Below are 15,997 nucleotides of genomic sequence, written 5' to 3'. Positions count from 1 at the left end.
CAGAAAATTAGTTTAAAAAAAAACGGCTCTTACGATTTTGAAAAATTTTTTTCTAAAAATGCACCTTAATATGTCAATCAAAATTTCATACTTGTTTTCAGGGGCAATTTGATTTCAGATTTTATTTTATTTAAAAAAAAAAAAAAACGAATTTTATTTTATTTTTTTTTTGTACCCATATAGTAGGTACCTACATTTTCCAAATTTCTATATAAAAAGTCTTAAAAATTTAAGCAACATCAACTCTAAGAGCAAGTTCATGCGACTCAGTCGTGCATTTTATTTTTTTTTTTTTTTGGTATTGGTATCCGTAGATATCCAGAGTTGGCGTTAACATGCATTACAAAAACAACACAAAGCTGACGATAGGAATAGAAGCTAAACGAAGGCGGATAGAATTATGATTTTTTAGTGATTTTCGATAAGCTGTATCTCAGTAAAAAATGATCGCATCATGACAAATCAAAAAGCATGTGAAAGCTACATTCTTCTAGTTTTAGGATTTAATGACTAAATATTTTATTTCTAACGGTAAAATAGGTTAATCGTTGGAACTGTTCAAAAACCAACATTTTCAAATTTTTTTTTTGTGTTTACTTTTCTCATAAAAAAGTGGGAAAATTTTTTGTGATGAAATGATAATAATTTTTAGAAAGGCTATATTATGTATTTGGCTTCAAGATTATTTTTGTTCCAAACTTCTACGATTTTTTAGACTACAATATCAGTCCTCGAACCAAAAACCATACTTTTGACTTTGACTATCAATATCCCAACAACGGATCACTCCACAGAAATTTTAAAGATACATTTGAAAATTTCATTTAATTCTCTACAAAGAAATTAAGTTTGCTTTGTTTAAAAAAAATGTTTTCGTACATTTGATATCAATTTAGAAAAGCTATCAAAATAGGCCTTTTTACAGTTTTCTAGAAAATGTGCCACTATTTCATAACCATGGGTGATAAGATTAAACTGGGTGATAAGATTATTGAAGCTTAATAGACCTTAAATTAATTTGCAAAGTTTCAGACTTATTCATCAAACAGTTTTTCTGTTGTGAGAGTTTGAACTTTTGAGATAATTTAAAACACCACATTTTTGCAGCTGAAATTTTTATGAGCAAAATCAAATTCTTTTGAGTTTATTTGAACATTTTATTTAAATACCGTTTAAATTTTAGATAAACCAAAGAAAATTAAAATTTTTCAAGAAAATTTAAATTTTGAAAAAAAAATTTGGATATTTTTCCATTTTTTGAAAATTTTGGATTTTTCATTGGTTTATCTAAAATTTAAACGGTATTTATTAATAAAATGTTCAAATAAAAAAAAAAAACAAATAAGTAAAAACAAAAAACAAATTTGAAAATGTTGGTTTTTGAACAGTCCAAACGATTAACTTATTTTACTGTTAGAAATAAAATATTTAGTCATAAAATCCTAAAACTAGAAGAATGTAGCTTTCACATGCTTTTTTGATTTGTCATTATGTGATCATTTTTAACTGAGATACAGCCTGTCGAAAATCACTAAAAAATCACAATTTTTTTTTGTTCCTTAATTTTTTGAGTTAGTGTAGTAGGTAATAATTTTAAAGAAAACCCTCCACATTTAAAGATAAACAAATTACTTTAAATTTAAATTATTCGTTTCTTTCAAATAAATTCCTACCTGAACTGTTCCTGGAGCAAATTTCTTAACAGCAGCTCCCGTTCGAATGCTACCAACTTGTTTTTTATGCGATTTCAATGATATCAGTGCGCTTCGCTTCTCCTGCATGGAACTTTGATATTTCTCCTTCGAAACGTCGTCATTATAAAGAATCCTTTGAGACATGGTAAATCCGAAATGTTGATGAGCTTCTTGGAGTTCTTCAAATGGCTGAGCCTTACAATCGATTCCTTTTCTAAAAATCTGATCAGCACTGCGAAAATCACCCATCAAATCGTAGTAATAAGCCCAACAGATGTATAAATCGGCAACCATTGTGCCAATTCCTTGATGATAGAGTTTTTGATAACATTCTTGTGGTTTCTCGTGGTTGTCAATCTAGAACAATTATTATATTTTATTTCTTTCTTTTTATTATCAAGAAACAAAATAAAAACAACTTACATATTTAATATATAATTTAATCATTCGTCTATCCTGATGATAACGTTGATCCTTTTCGAATTTTGTCAAACATTTGATTAGTACTTCATCGAGGCCAGATTCTTTGCCACCGGATGGATAACTCTGTTCAATCCAATAGACATACTCAAACCAAGGTTCCAAAGGATCTTCACCATCATATTTCTCGATGGCTTCTTCGTATTGGCGCCTTTGTTGTTGAAGCTCCTCTTGAGATTCTGTGTGAAGTGCAGCTTGAAGAATGCTAGCATTTCGACCGGCTGCTAAAGGCTGAATGTTTTCTTTGGCGTCTTCAAAATCCATTACACTTTTTATGTCTTCACAAAACTTATTTAGATATATTTTAAAAATGTTATTTAATTATTTATTTTCTATAAGCTGTTGACGATTGAATTATGGACGTTTGATATTTTTCAAATTTGCAAATAAATAAAAAACAAAATGGAGATACCACAGACGAAACAGAAAAGATTTCGAGTTATTCCAGAGAAAAAGTCCTAGGGAAATTTATAGAAACATTTTATGGATTGGAAAGCTAGCTATGGTGAATTTGTGCCTTCTTGAGGTGGGGTAAGAAAATTACCCCCAGGAAAGAAATTTTAAGGTCGTGTGTCAACTGGATAAAATTGATTGATACGCTTCAGTACGGGACATTAGGTGTGTTTTTTTGTTTATCTATATAGATTTTGTGCAAAAAAACGACATCGAGATTTTTGAAATCAAAACAATTTACGTGTTAAAAACAACAAAAACTTTATCTGTATAGATTTTTGAAAAATCCAGATAATTATCCAGATTTTACTTTCTCTCGATAAAAACAGTAGTGCCAAGGTACTTTATTTGTTGTGTTCATACAAAAATATCTGAAAATATTAACAAAAAAAAAAAAGCGGAGAAAACGAGGTTTGAAAAAAACTCTCATAGAAAAAAATAATCAAAAATTTGTTTGACATGGTTGCATTGAAATGTAAATATCTCGAGATATACGCAATGCACTTTTCAGATAAAAGTCTTAAATGGATCCTGATAAGATTGTTGAACAGATATGTATATAAAATTACCAAAGTTTTTTCGAAAAATTAGAAATAAAAATAAAAAAGTTTTTACATTTGATTTTTAAAAAATCGAAAAAAAATTCAATATGGCTACCTTCAAACGCTTATAACACAAGAACGACGCAACCAATGTTAATGGTCATGGTCTTAAAATGTAGCTAAGAATATACAGATAATTCTTGGTTTTTTGTGAAAAAACAATTTTTTTGAATCCAACATGGATGCCATGGCCATATGAAAATTTTTGTTTGCATCCAACATGGATGTAATGGCCTTCCCACTTCGGAGTTAAAATAAAAAAAAAAACAAAAGCAACATTTTTGACAGACAGCTGCCAAAGTATATGTACAGTGGTGCCAAATATTTGCATGGATTTCAAAAATCCCGATGTCGTTTTTTTGCACAAAATCTATATAGATAAACAAAAAAACACACCTATTATTTTATTTGTCAATAGCCCTGTTCCATTGGCAGGTGGAAAAGTACTACTAGTAGTTTACTAGCGATTTTAAATGGAATGCACTTTCAACGAATTCAATACAAATCGTATCTACTCGGGAAGAAGAGCATGAGTAGATGCTAGTACTAGATTAACCAAAATATCTACTAGTGGTAAACTACTACCTTCAATGGAACAGGGCTAAAAGCTCCGCCCAACTAACACAACAGCTTCTGTAAATTGAAAGGTTCTACTTTTTATACAGCATGTATTGACCTTACTTCAGAATTTAAGTGCTTATAGAATTTCGAACCCTTTTAACACCTTTTAATAAGTAGTTGTATACTGTTAAAGAAACTTAACCAGAGAAAGCTTGATTTTGGGATAAGCCTGGTTAATGAATTTATAGAAGCTTTGCAGAAATGACAAAGTTTTGTATTTGATTTTGATATTGGATAAACTTTTTGTTTTTTAATTGAATAATTTAGCTCGGATATTTTTTGTTTTCACATTTCTGTCAGTTGAGCTGATAAAGTTTTTGATTTCATTAATGAATATACTAGGATGGCCGGACGAGTGGGTAGAGTGGCGGACTGCCACCAAGCAGATGCGAGGTTTGACTCCTGGGTGTGGTAAAAAAATTATATACTTTTAAAATTATTATTTAAAGATTTACTAAAAACGAATGGGATGTTTGATATAATTTCAGATTAAAAGATAAAATTCATGACCTAAAATCAAATCAATTTGTAGTTGTTTATTTTTCAATTAAAGAGCTATACAAGCTCTTTCGAAGCTAACTGTCAAATCTCACAACTTCGGTAAAGCTTCGTTCAAGCTTCTTATAGACCTTATAAGTACATTTTGAAGTCTCCAAAGTCGACAACGAAAATTCTAACGAAAAAATATCATCGAGTATTCTGTCAAAGTCAAAATAAAAAAATTCAAAATTAATTTAAAATCAAGAATAATCAACAGAAAATAATTTTTAAAGCAAGAAATAAATGAATTGAAAAAACCGTCAACACTACTCTTGGACACAAGAAAAATGCACATGACAGTAAAAAGTAAGTGACAAATGAGTGAAAACTCTCCAATTTTTCGCTAGAGCTGCGTACTGAAAAGCGAAAAGCAAAACGAAATTTTCCGTTCAGGATTTCGTTAACGATATTTTGTATGGAAAGTTTCTTTTCACTGCAGCAGCGTACCAGACTTTAATGTAAAAGGTCTATTATTTTATTTGGCATTCGAAATGAGATAATTTGCAGCATATACTTGACCATGAATTTAAACCGTTGCATGTATATATTACCTACCTTATTTCTTGTCTAATAAGTCCAAATGTCTAAGTCCAAATGAGATAATTTCGGAAATTATCTCATTTCGAATGTCAAATCGTATAGAAAAAAAATTTGAACTGATTTAATTTGCGAAATTATCTCATTTGGGCTGTAGTGATATATTTTGCAAATCTTTCCCATTTAAAACTTGAACACAGGTAGCGAATGAATGAAACATTGTGTTCTAGGTTGGGGTTTTTTTTTTTACAAAATTACCCGTACTACAACCGTACCAATGCCAAGCCTTAAGGGAATAATCACACTGGAAAGGTATGCGGTAGTGGTACGGGTATTTGTATGAATACAATTTCAAACCGGAACATCAACCTTCAGATGCGGAATTTTTTCATACAACTACCTGTATCGCTACCGCAAACCTTTCCGGTATGGTCATTCCCTTAAATTGGATCACCCTTTAAAAATAAATTATCTCGTCAAAAAAAATATCCCATTTACCAGTTTTGTTTTGGGAAATTTCATTTTCAAAACCTCCATGTCGCCGCATTCATATTCTTTGGTAGTAAACTTCTAATAATCTAATCTGTGGTAATTACTTCATAAAAATTGTAATGTTTTATTTTGATCATAAATAAAAAAAATATTTACTTTGTGTTATAAAAAAGCAAAAGTAAAGTGCTATTTCTCAAAAATTGTTAAATAAAAACTTGTATATTTGTATTATCAAATATTCAACACAAAAAAACACTTCCAATGAAAGTCACATCGAAACTAGATTTTGATGAAGATTTTTCATCAATATGTGAATCTACGGTAAAACTATTTTGTTTTTAATCTTTAAAAAGTCTCACTGAAAAACAATTATACCATCATTAATCTTCTACATTGATTTAAAACATTTTAGGCAGCACTAACTGAAGGTTGCCGACTTCCAGTTCGCATGCACAAAACAGATGATTGGCCACTAGCTGAAATTGTTAGCATCAAAGACAGCGAAGGAAAACGACAATTTTATGTTCATTATGTTGATTGTATGTCTTAAAAAAACCTCTTTAAACTATTTTAATTACAAATACAATTGTTTTTTTTATTTTTTAAGTTAACAAACGCTTAGACGAATGGGTCGAAGAAGAAGATCTCGACACACGAAAGGTTCAATTCCCACGACGGGATGGCACCACGACCGGAGCAAGCACTGGTGTTACAACGCCAAAGAAACATCATTCTTTAGCTGGAACTGGCAGTGTTTCACGACCTGCCAGCCCCGTTCCTCTAAATAATGAAATTGTCAATGGAAATGCGGTTCTTGCAGCGGCGTTACAAAAGAAAATCAACCGAAAAAGAAAAGTAAGTCCAGTAGAATAGTTATCAAAAGTTTTCGTGAAATATTCTCTTTTAAGCTAACTCCACAGGCCGTGCCAGTAGTTGAAATACCAGAAGAGAATTCCCAAGATGGACTTACTCCTCGTCAGTCGGGTAGTATGGTCATCCACCAGGACGACGTTGTTACTCGCATGAAAAATGTCGAGATGATTGAGTTGGGTCGGAATCGCATCAAACCTTGGTACTTTTCTCCTTACCCTCAAGAACTTTGCCAAACTCCCTGCATTTATATTTGCGAATTTTGTCTTAAATATCGCAAGAGTAGAAAATGTCTCGAACGCCACTTGATCAAATGCAACCTGCGACACCCACCTGGTAATGAAATCTATCGAAAACATACTATTTCTTTCTTTGAAATCGATGGCAGGAAGAATAAGGTTTATGCTCAGAATCTCTGTTTGTTGGCAAAACTCTTTCTTGACCACAAGACGCTCTATTACGATACTGACCCGTTTCTTTTCTACGTCATGACTGAGTTTGATTCTAGAGGCTTTCATATTGTGGGTTACTTTTCAAAAGAGAAAGAAAGCACTGAAGATTACAATGTTGCTTGTATCTTAACTATGCCACCGTATCAACGAAAGGGTTATGGCAAATTACTGATTGAGTTTAGTTATGAATTGTCCAAGTTTGAGGGAAAGACAGGTTCACCAGAGAAACCATTATCTGATTTGGGTCTGTTGTCCTATCGATCGTATTGGGCTCAGACAATACTCGAGATATTTATTGCTCAGAAACCGTCAGGGGAAAGTGAAAAACCTCACATTACAATCAAGTAAGTATAAATGACTACTTGCGACTTAAAACTGTTAAATAATTCATAAATTTTAGTGACATTTGTGAAGGAACGAGTATTAAAAAGGAAGATGTTATATCGACTCTTCAGAATCTTAATCTTATCAACTACTACAAAGGGCAGTATATTGTTTGTATAAGTCGTGAGATTATTGACCAACACAAAAAGGCAATGGACAATAGAAAGATTCGAATTGACTCGAAATGTTTACACTGGACGCCAAAAGATTGGTCGAAACGCTCAAAATGGTAAACAAAAATAAACCATCTAGGCGCATTTTATTTTTCTTTTATTTATTTTTTTTATTTCTGTTTTGTTTTTTTCTTTATTTCTTTTTTTTTTTTAATTTTAATTCGTCACACACATCTCGTTTTGCGACCTGGGAAATATATCAAACAATCTACCATACGAACAGAATAGGTACAAATAGATTAACGAAAGAGCGCAAAATTGTTTCATCTGCTTTTGTTAAAAATCTTGTCATTCGCAGATGATTGGAAGGAGATCGAGATAGCGGATAACACTTATTTATGTATCTGTGAAAAATTTTTTTAAAGATGTATTTTTTTTTCAGATTTATTCAGAAGAATTTACCTCACTGAAGAAGCAATATTGTGTTAACTTACATATTTTTTTTTTTTTTTTTATTAAAATTTATGCCTAAAATATTAATTTATTCCCTATCGAAAGGGAAAAAACTTAAATGTTGGTACTTTTTTTTGTATTGGTTCGTGTGGTTTAAGAACCTTTTTTTCTTCTTTTCGGTTCATTTTATAATTTCTTTAAACAGTCGCTTAGAATCTTCGTTTTTCTTTTTTTTTTACTTTCGGCACTACTTTTTGGAAGATTTATTAATAGCTTCATTTATAATAATAATTGGAGCGCAAATACGTAAAACAATTCGTATTTTAAAATTATCTTTCGGTTAATTGATAATGCAATTTGTTAATACAAAATCAAATAAATAAATATTTTCTGTGCGAAGCGGCCAGAGATAATTAAACCAAGGTTTTTATATTGTATGAAATTCTTTTGGGTAACATTCTTTTGGTGACAGCTTCAAACGCTTTTTGAAGTCCTGTAAAAAACGACGCAAGTATGGCGAAAGATAGGGTAAGCATTTGATTTTAGACTGGATACAACTCCGCGCTGGCGTTCCAAATTGAAAATTTCTTGAGTTCGATGAGTAGAGCGTTTCTGCAGCGGCCGCCCGGACTTCTAGCTTATAGCAGAACTGGTTCAGAAACTCATCCAAAAACTATCTCACTGTTCAAAAACGCTTGGATCATTTTCGAGAAAACATAATTGACATTATGTCTACCTAGAATATAAAATGGTGTTTTTTTTTTACTTTACAAAATCTACGTCTTTTTACCTTGAATGGAACAAATACCTACTTTTGACTTCTTCTTTTTCTCGGATCTAATATAAATTCAATTCGTATTGATATTTATAGTAAAAAAACAATCACAAAATCCCTTCGGTAAAAAAAATCGGCCTTATCATGTAATCCATTCGTATGTGAAAAATGCTACGAAAACGAATCGTAAAGAAAAATTTCATACAAATTGTTATTAGGTTAGGTTAGGTAGAAATGGCTATCAGGAAAACGACTGACACACTTTTACTGGTCCGTTGTGACACCATGATTTTGCAATGAAATTCCTCACTAATTAAACCAGTTGGAGCTTTTAATGAAGCGGTGAAGGTTGAAGATGTCAGCATTAATTAGTTCACTTGTATCTTCTAGGAAATATTTTTCCAAGTATTTTTTACGTCTACTGGAAAGGGCAGGGCAACCTGCTTAGAGACGATAAATTTTTTGAACGTTTTTTATCTAGCCTAGCCTAGGCTAGATCTGCTAAGTCGTTTTACATGTTATAATGTTTGACCATCTTATGTTTGTTGCCTCTATACCTTCTTGCTTCAGCATGAGTTTGCACGTTGCGATTGGTATACCAATATTTGCTTTGTTAGGAAATTGGTATTAGAGTTCCACTTCGAGCGAGTTCATCTGCTTCGCAGTTTCCCAAAATATCTCTGTGACCCGGCACCCAAAAAAGGTGAATGTTAAACTGTTCTGACATCCCCATGAGAGATGAACGAGAGTCGTGGGCAATTACGGAGTTTGTGGAAACAGAAGCTAACGATTTAAGGGCGGCCTGGCTGTCAGAGAAGATGCGGATATCTGATGTAGATATCACGTTTTCTTTGAGCCAAGTCAATACCTCTTTAATCGTCATTATTTCCGCTTGGAACACGCTGCAGTGATTAGGGTGACGGAAGGAGAGACTAAGATTAAGTCTTTCTGAGTAAACCCCGCCACCTACTCCGTCATTGGTTTTAGAACCATCTGTGTAGAAATGAATTGAATCATCTCTCAGAAACTCGGCATTCTGATTCTGATTTGAAATTGTCATTAAGAACGGATTATAATTTTTCGGGATCCGTAACTAATTTCTAACACGAATGGAAGTCGTGATAAGGCGGAATATAAGGTCTGAACAATTGGAGGCAATAATTTTTTTAGAGTTTTTGTGATTTTAATTGTTCTTTATTTTATTCTCTATAACTTATAAATAAGTTAAACTCAACAAAGATCTTCCTCGTATGGTTTTAACAAATCTGCCAAATTTTTAATTTTGGTTTTAATATTATGCTCCTGTCTAGGAGACCGCCATTTTCTCATATCCAATGTTAACATACCACCAATTATTTCCTAAAAAAAAAATGAAAATACATTGAAATTTATTGAAAAGGCTTAAAAACGCATGTTCATACCTGAGCAAAATACAATGGAAACATTTCTTGATTCTCAATTACATGAGCAAATCCTAGATCCATTCCAAAATGCACCCAAAAATATGGCAATCCATTTGGAATAGATTTCCTTAAATTCTTCTCCTTCAGGGTAACAAGTTGTTTATTCTTTGACCATTCATATTCGCTTTCTTCTATACCCTTTTTGAAATAGAAAGGTGCCATTTCAAAACCACTCGATGGTACACATTGTATAACCATGTGAGGACGTTTATGAAGATATCGAGCAGTTTCAAAAAATAAAACATCCTGTTTGCGTTTAGCAAACAATTTGGTCAAAACTCTTCGATATCTAGTGATTTCTTGCCACACATCTTCATCTAGATCTGTAGAGCATGTGTAGTGGTCATTGGATATAATCAAACAATGGTTTGTCTGAAGACCTTCATGCCATGGCAGAGCCAGGTAAACATGTTTGCCAACAGACACAACAAGTTCTTTATTCATTTTGTCCGAATTAAAGCATTTGTCACAGTTGTTAAGCTTCTTATTGTGACGACTTTGATTGCGAATTTCACGTTGTGCTTCTTTTTCATCTTTCGGATTGGCAAATATATCTTCAAAGTCTTCATTGAAGTTTTTATGTTTTTCTTTAGATTTACTGGAGGAGTCGACAGTTGTACTGGCTTCTCGCGCAAACTGAAAGAAAATTTATCGATATGATTAAACTTCAAGTTTTATAATTTGTTTTGTTCAAAGATCTTTTATCTTGTATGAAATTAATAAAACATTCACCTTTTTGCTACCCTACATTTAGCCGGCTTCGTCAGGGGTTTTATTTTATTTGAATTAATTTTAAAATTGAATATTTAGCATGTTTTAATATTTAAATTATTTAATAAATTAACAAAAAAAAAAACAGACTTAATGCTCTCTATGATAACAAAATGTAATGATAGTAGCTCAAAGTTTTGGGTGTAGCATTTTGTTAGTTTTTTCTGTTAATTTATTTACTTGTCTTTTTCTGTTAATATATTAAATAGATGATTAAATATTAAAACATGCTAAATATTCAATTTTAAAATTAATTCAAATAAAAAAAACGCTGAGGAAGCCGGAAAGAAACCGGCGAAACGTAGGATAGCAAAAAAGGGAAATAATGTTTTATTAATTGCATCCAAGATAAAAGACCATTAAAGCTCAAAACAAATTATAAAAAATATGGGAATATTTCGAACAATTTTTAAAAACTTTACCTTCTTTCCGAGGTCGTGCTCATCATCGTCGGAGAATCTTCGAGTACGACTAGACACATCTTTATGTGATTTTCTATGCTTTTCGCTATGTGAATTTCTATGATTTTTGTTATTTGACCTTTCCTTATCTTTGAAATTGCCTTGTTCCCTCGCAAGTCGAGCTGAGTTGAGTTTATTTTTTAACTCATCGGCTAGGTCTTTATTGCCCAGTAACTCAGCTTTCATAATCTTAGCTCCGAGTTCATTCATTTGTTGGTCTGAAAGAAATTCAGTTCCTGTTTCCTTCTCAGAAACACTCGTCGATGATGGTTCTTTTTCTCCTTCATCTTCCTTCTTTTCGGTCAAGGATTTCGTTTCAGTTTTTTTCATCCAGTCACCTTTCTTATGACTTTTAGATGAATATTTCCTAGAGTGACTATAATTGTCATCATCAGAATCATCTTTTGGTTTTCTAAATGCAGGCAATCCAGTTCCACCATCTTTCCAATGTGGATTAAGTTCCCTGGTACTCTTGCCAGGCTCATATGTTTCATATGTTGTGCATTGTTTTTTCGGTAAGGGTTTGTTCTTGGAGAAAGTTTTTAATAAAACTGAACTTGTCATCCAATCATCACGAGTCACTTCTGGAGAACATGATCTCTTCTTTGGAGAAGTAACTTGTCTTTCTGGACTACTGGACTGACTTCTTTCTTTATGTTTGTGTTTTTCTTTAATTTCTCTTTCTGAACTACTGGATCGGGATCTTTCCTTACGTTTATGTTTTTCCTTATCTGACTTTTTGTGCTTTTTATGATGTTTTTCTTTGTGTTTCTTGTGTTTTTCTTTCTTTTCTAAATCTTTGAGCTTTGTAATGGGTTTATTTGTTTGGTTTTTATTGCTGTTTCTATCCTATGAGAGTGGGAAATGAATATAAATTGGCGTTTTTCATAGATACAAAAACATTATATTTACCCTTTGAAGGAGCTCTTCCTTGATTCTTCGCAAATCTTCTAGAGCTTTTTCTTTTGCTAGTTGAGTATCGGATTGACTCATTTTTTTCGAATATTTTTGATTCTTTTTATGCAAAATAGCCGAATTTGTAGAAGAAAATAAACTTGCTTTCAAATATTACCACGACTTGTCAAAGAAAACACTTCAACTTTGTTGCTGTCAAACTGCAAGCATTTTTTACAGGTGCGCATTTATTCGTTGTCTTCAGGGCGCCCAAGTAAATCAAATTTTCAACAATGCGATATCAAATAATGAAAAATTACTAGGCTTAAGCAACGCAAATAAATGGAATAAAGGAGTCTTAAAAAATAGATAATATGGTGATTGGTGAACACAGTCCGTACGAGCATTACGAAAATAGGGAGGGGGGGATTGTGTGGGAAACAGAAGGGCTAGATTAGTCGGAGTGAAAAATTTCTTGCATCATCTTCATAATTTTTCCTGCAAATGATGAAGATGAAATCTATCTTTTCTTTTGTCTATCTTGAATCCATTTGAAATCGATTTTTTGTTTAGTAAAATATCCCCGAACATTGTTTACGACACGTAAAACGCATTGAGATCGATTTTAGTTCGATTTTTTTTTGTTGAAAGCAATTCGACATTTGTAATTATGTATGAAATCTGTTCATATAATAAAACCTTGTCAAAAATACAACAACAACAAATGTTCAGAGAAATGTCAAACAGAGCAGTGTGTGTGAAAGTGCGTTACATGCGTGCGTACATGCACATTATTTAGCGATTTTCAATGGAACGTAGGGTAGAAGGGGGAGGATTTGCCAGGATTTAGGAAAATTGACTTAGCGCAAAGTTTTTACGTTTCTTTTAATTTTTTTATATCTGATATTATTATTGACTTTATTATCTTCACTTAAATATTTTTTTCATCTTGATATATTAATTATTTCTATTTTTAATAATTTATTCAAAAAAAAGAAAAGTGATGTGGCAAAGCCTCCCCAGGTGGGAGGCTTTGCCACGGGGGTGGGGAGGGATTGCCAGTTACCTAAATATCAAAGTTAATTCAAATAAAACCAATAATCATAAACAAAGCTTCTTTTTAGCTTAAAATACGAAGAAGGGACTGATTTTTAAGGATTCTGCCATCCTCTTTTGAGGAAGCTCGCTCTGGCAAATGCACCCCATGGGGTACATTTGCCAGAGCAAAACCTACCCAAAAACAAATGGCAAATGCACCCCACAAGCTAATCTTTCAAAAATTTACTAATAACTTTTTTATAAGTTAAACAGTAAAAAAATCGCTTCTACACAGCATAGTACACATAATTTTGAAAAGATATTTGTATCAAAAAGTAATTTAACACGACAAATACCTACAACTTACGACGGTTATGTACCTTCATATTTTGGTTCTCAACATTAAAAAACTAACACAAGCGTCTAATTTATTTCGTGTCTAGCCAAAAGCTGTCAAACTTTGTGCAAAGTTTTCAATCATAAATGTGCAACAGAAAATGATTTTTTGTTATTTAATATTCTGTTGGTTTGGAAAAAAACCTGGACTGGCAAAGGTACCCCACTGGCAAATGCTCCCCCTTCTACCCTACTTTTAACGAGTTCGATACAAATCGTATCTACTCTGGAAGAAGAGCATGAGTAGACGATAATAGTCCCGTTCCATTCTAGGTGGTAGTTTACTACTAGAAGATGTTTTGGTTAATCTAGTACTATCATCTACTCATGCTCTTCTTCCCGAGTAGATACGATTTGTATTGAATTCGTTGAAAGAGCGTTTCATTGAAAATCGCTAGTAAACTACTAGTAGTACTTTGCCACCTCCCAATGGAACAGGGCTAGTACTAGATTAGCCCCGTTTCATTGGAGGTGGTAGTTTACTCATGAGTAAATCTAGTACTAGAATTAACACATAATCTTCTACTCGAGGAGATAGGAATGTGTAGTTGTTGTACTAGATTTCTACTCACGAATAAACTACCACCTCCAATGGAACAGGGCTATTAACCAAAACATCTACAATTAGAAGACTACCACGACCAACTCCAATGGAACAGGGCTATTATGTTTGAATCTTGATACAAATCTATATTAGCTGCGTTCCTTTGGAAATATTTATCTACTTTTTAGTACTTAAAACTACTTTGATCTACTTTGCTATACTGAAAAAGTAGTTCAAAGCAGCTTTAAGTACTAAAAAGTAGATAAATATTTCCAAAGGAACGCAGCTATTCAGAATTTTAAATTTCGATTCAATTTTTTTTGTTGAATCTGAAGTGAGAAACAAGTTATGATATATGAGATTTTTTTCAGATTTACAAATCTGACTCCAAATCTAGCAGAATTCAAAAGAAAATATAACAATACAATCTACCAACGTGCACAATTTGTTTGTTTCGTTTGTCTAATGTCGTTTTCTATTGACGAAAATTGTTGAAAGGGGGGGTGAAGAGGGGAAATAGTGGACAAATCTCAGATTTCATGATCTATTTGCGTCTTGAGATTCAAAAAAATGACAAAAAAATGAATCTGAGATTCAAGAATCGGATTCTGGATTTTTATCAAGATTCACGCATACAAACACACGCACTTTAACACACACTCCTCTGTTTGACATTTAGCTGAACATTTGTTGTTGTTTTATTTTTTTTATACGCACAGATTTCGCACACAATTACAAAACTAGATTTCATATTCTATTTGCAGTGGAAAATCTGAGAATTTTACACAAAAACCTCAAAGGTCAATAGAAAACGACATAAGAGCTAAGCACAAAATAGATAATAGGTAGTCGGAGTCGATGTTAGGTGAAAGAAGTGTTTTGGAGGAACGCCTTACGTTAATAGCAATATGATCGATTTGGATGGGGTGTTTGTTGAGTTTGTGTATCAAAAAAAGAGCCCCAACATTTATTTTTCAGAATCTAAGTTCTAGACTTAAAACCTGATGGACATGTGGTTTGAAGTTATATATAAAAAAAATAAATAAAATATACTCACTTATTTCGCTTTTGTTTATTTTTTACTAATGCTCCTCTTATCTTGAATTTGTACAAAAAATAATAACTTAATTAGAAAATGCAAACTTTAAAAATAATGTGAAAGGATTCCAATTAAACTCATGTGACTATCAAACTTGTTGAGCTCAACCTGGAATAAAACATAAGATCATTAAAAGAAAACTGTGACATGTGACAATCATGATGAATAATGCTCTTACATTATACCATAACGTGGCTCAATTACATTTCAATTCTTTTCAAAAGGGAATCAAATCCAGAAACGACTGAACTCTCGAGATTACGCTCAACCCTCATTAATGATGATTGAATGAAGTCCACTCGATTCTTATTGTTTTCTGATGAAAAACTTTGTTCAACAAGATTCTCAAAATTGGGAGTTTCAGCAATAATCTTTTTAGTTGTAGCGACATCATCGGTAGTGAAGAATTCATCTTGCTTATCGATGTTAGTTTCCTGAGCTATTGTCTTCATACTTGCTTCAGTTTGTTCATTGCCATGAAGGATTTGAAGCTGTTCCGACTGCAGGGCATTTCGGGAAGCAGACGATTTTATTAAATCAACGTATTTTGAGTATAAATTTAAATATTCGTTTCTGGTGTCGTTGTATTGCCTGATTTTATCTTCAACAAATGGACGAATTTGTTGTTCGTCTTCTTTAAATCTTTTATAAGCTTCCAACTGGATAAGGAAGTTGATGTCGTGCATTTCAGCAAGTTCTTCCATGGTAGATAATTATTAATTTTGTGTGTTCAATAAATTATGAGATAATTAATTAAACAAATTTAAAATAATAAAAAAGACTCGTTTTCAAAATCAAAACAAGAGTTTCTGTTCGAATTTAAATTTTTTAATTTTTGAACTTTGAAGTTTCTGGCCACAGAGTA

General features: G+C 32.3%; 4 protein-coding genes across 6 annotated transcripts in view; 1 reads left to right on the top strand and 3 right to left on the bottom strand.

Annotated features, from left to right (window-relative positions):
* Positions 1–15,203, bottom strand: part of LOC129917952 (uncharacterized) — a 26,482-nt gene extending 11,279 nt beyond the window's left edge. Inside the window, exons 1-3 of the mRNA XM_055998209.1 lie at positions 15,091–15,203; positions 2,118–2,462; positions 1,674–2,051 (exon numbers count right to left, since the gene is read on the bottom strand). Coding sequence (XP_055854184.1) covers positions 1,674–2,051; positions 2,118–2,438 — 699 coding nt within the window. The 5' untranslated portion in view covers positions 2,439–2,462; positions 15,091–15,203. The remainder of the gene's footprint in view (positions 1–1,673; positions 2,052–2,117; positions 2,463–15,090) is intronic.
* On the top strand, positions 5,490–7,967 carry LOC129917954 (histone acetyltransferase Tip60). Of its 3 annotated transcripts, none has more exons than XM_055998212.1 (6): positions 5,490–5,740; positions 5,832–5,958; positions 6,027–6,274; positions 6,340–7,085; positions 7,142–7,354; positions 7,527–7,967. In XM_055998212.1, exons 1-6 carry the CDS (start codon positions 5,681–5,683, stop codon positions 7,534–7,536), a joined length of 1,404 nt encoding a protein of 467 aa, XP_055854187.1. In that variant the 5' UTR covers positions 5,490–5,680; the 3' UTR covers positions 7,537–7,967. The 3 variants fall into 3 exon arrangements, with proteins under 3 accessions (XP_055854187.1, XP_055854185.1, XP_055854186.1); XM_055998210.1 differs by having other exon boundaries at positions 5,491–5,740; positions 6,328–7,085; positions 7,527–7,962; XM_055998211.1 differs by having other exon boundaries at positions 5,492–5,740; positions 6,328–7,085; positions 7,522–7,958.
* On the bottom strand, positions 9,697–12,154 carry LOC129918204 (CWF19-like protein 2 homolog). Its single transcript, XM_055998601.1, has 4 exons — positions 12,074–12,154; positions 11,123–11,905; positions 9,888–10,565; positions 9,697–9,825 (listed from the first exon to the last, which is right to left on the bottom strand). The coding sequence occupies exons 1-4, from the start codon at positions 12,152–12,154 to the stop codon at positions 9,697–9,699; spliced, it is 1,671 nt and encodes a 556-aa protein (XP_055854576.1).
* LOC129917956 (uncharacterized) lies at positions 15,091–15,997 on the bottom strand. The gene is made up of 2 exons (XM_055998215.1): positions 15,311–15,997; positions 15,091–15,240 (listed from the first exon to the last, which is right to left on the bottom strand). The coding sequence occupies exon 1, from the start codon at positions 15,834–15,836 to the stop codon at positions 15,333–15,335; it is 504 nt and encodes a 167-aa protein (XP_055854190.1). The 5' UTR covers positions 15,837–15,997; the 3' UTR covers positions 15,091–15,240; positions 15,311–15,332.

The sequence above is a fragment of the Episyrphus balteatus genome, chromosome 4 (assembly GCF_945859705.1).
Source record: "Episyrphus balteatus chromosome 4, idEpiBalt1.1, whole genome shotgun sequence".
Lineage (NCBI taxonomy): Eukaryota > Metazoa > Arthropoda > Insecta > Diptera > Syrphidae > Episyrphus > Episyrphus balteatus.
This window is presented reverse-complemented; position numbering and strand designations above follow the sequence as displayed.

Bases quoted from the DNA above. Each gene is read 5' to 3' on its own strand.
- LOC129917954 (XM_055998210.1), top strand. From the start codon at position 5,681: ATGAAAGTCACATCGAAACTAGATTTTGATGAAGATTTTTCATCAATA. The intron at 5,741-5,831 runs GTAAAACTATTT...AAAACATTTTAG, and splicing joins CATCAATATGTGAATCTACG to GCAGCACTAACTGAAGGTTG. The intron at 7,086-7,141 runs GTAAGTATAAAT...CATAAATTTTAG, and splicing joins AAACCTCACATTACAATCAA to TGACATTTGTGAAGGAACGA.
- LOC129918204 (XM_055998601.1), bottom strand. From the start codon at position 12,154: ATGAGTCAATCCGATACTCAACTAGCAAAAGAAAAAGCTCTAGAAGAT. The intron at 10,566-11,122 runs GTAAAGTTTTTA...ATTTTCTTTCAG, and splicing joins AGCACGACCTCGGAAAGAAG to TTTGCGCGAGAAGCCAGTAC. The intron at 9,826-9,887 runs GTATGAACATGC...TTTTTTTTTTAG, and splicing joins TTCCATTGTATTTTGCTCAG to GAAATAATTGGTGGTATGTT.
- LOC129917956 (XM_055998215.1), bottom strand. From the start codon at position 15,836: ATGGAAGAACTTGCTGAAATGCACGACATCAACTTCCTTATCCAGTTG.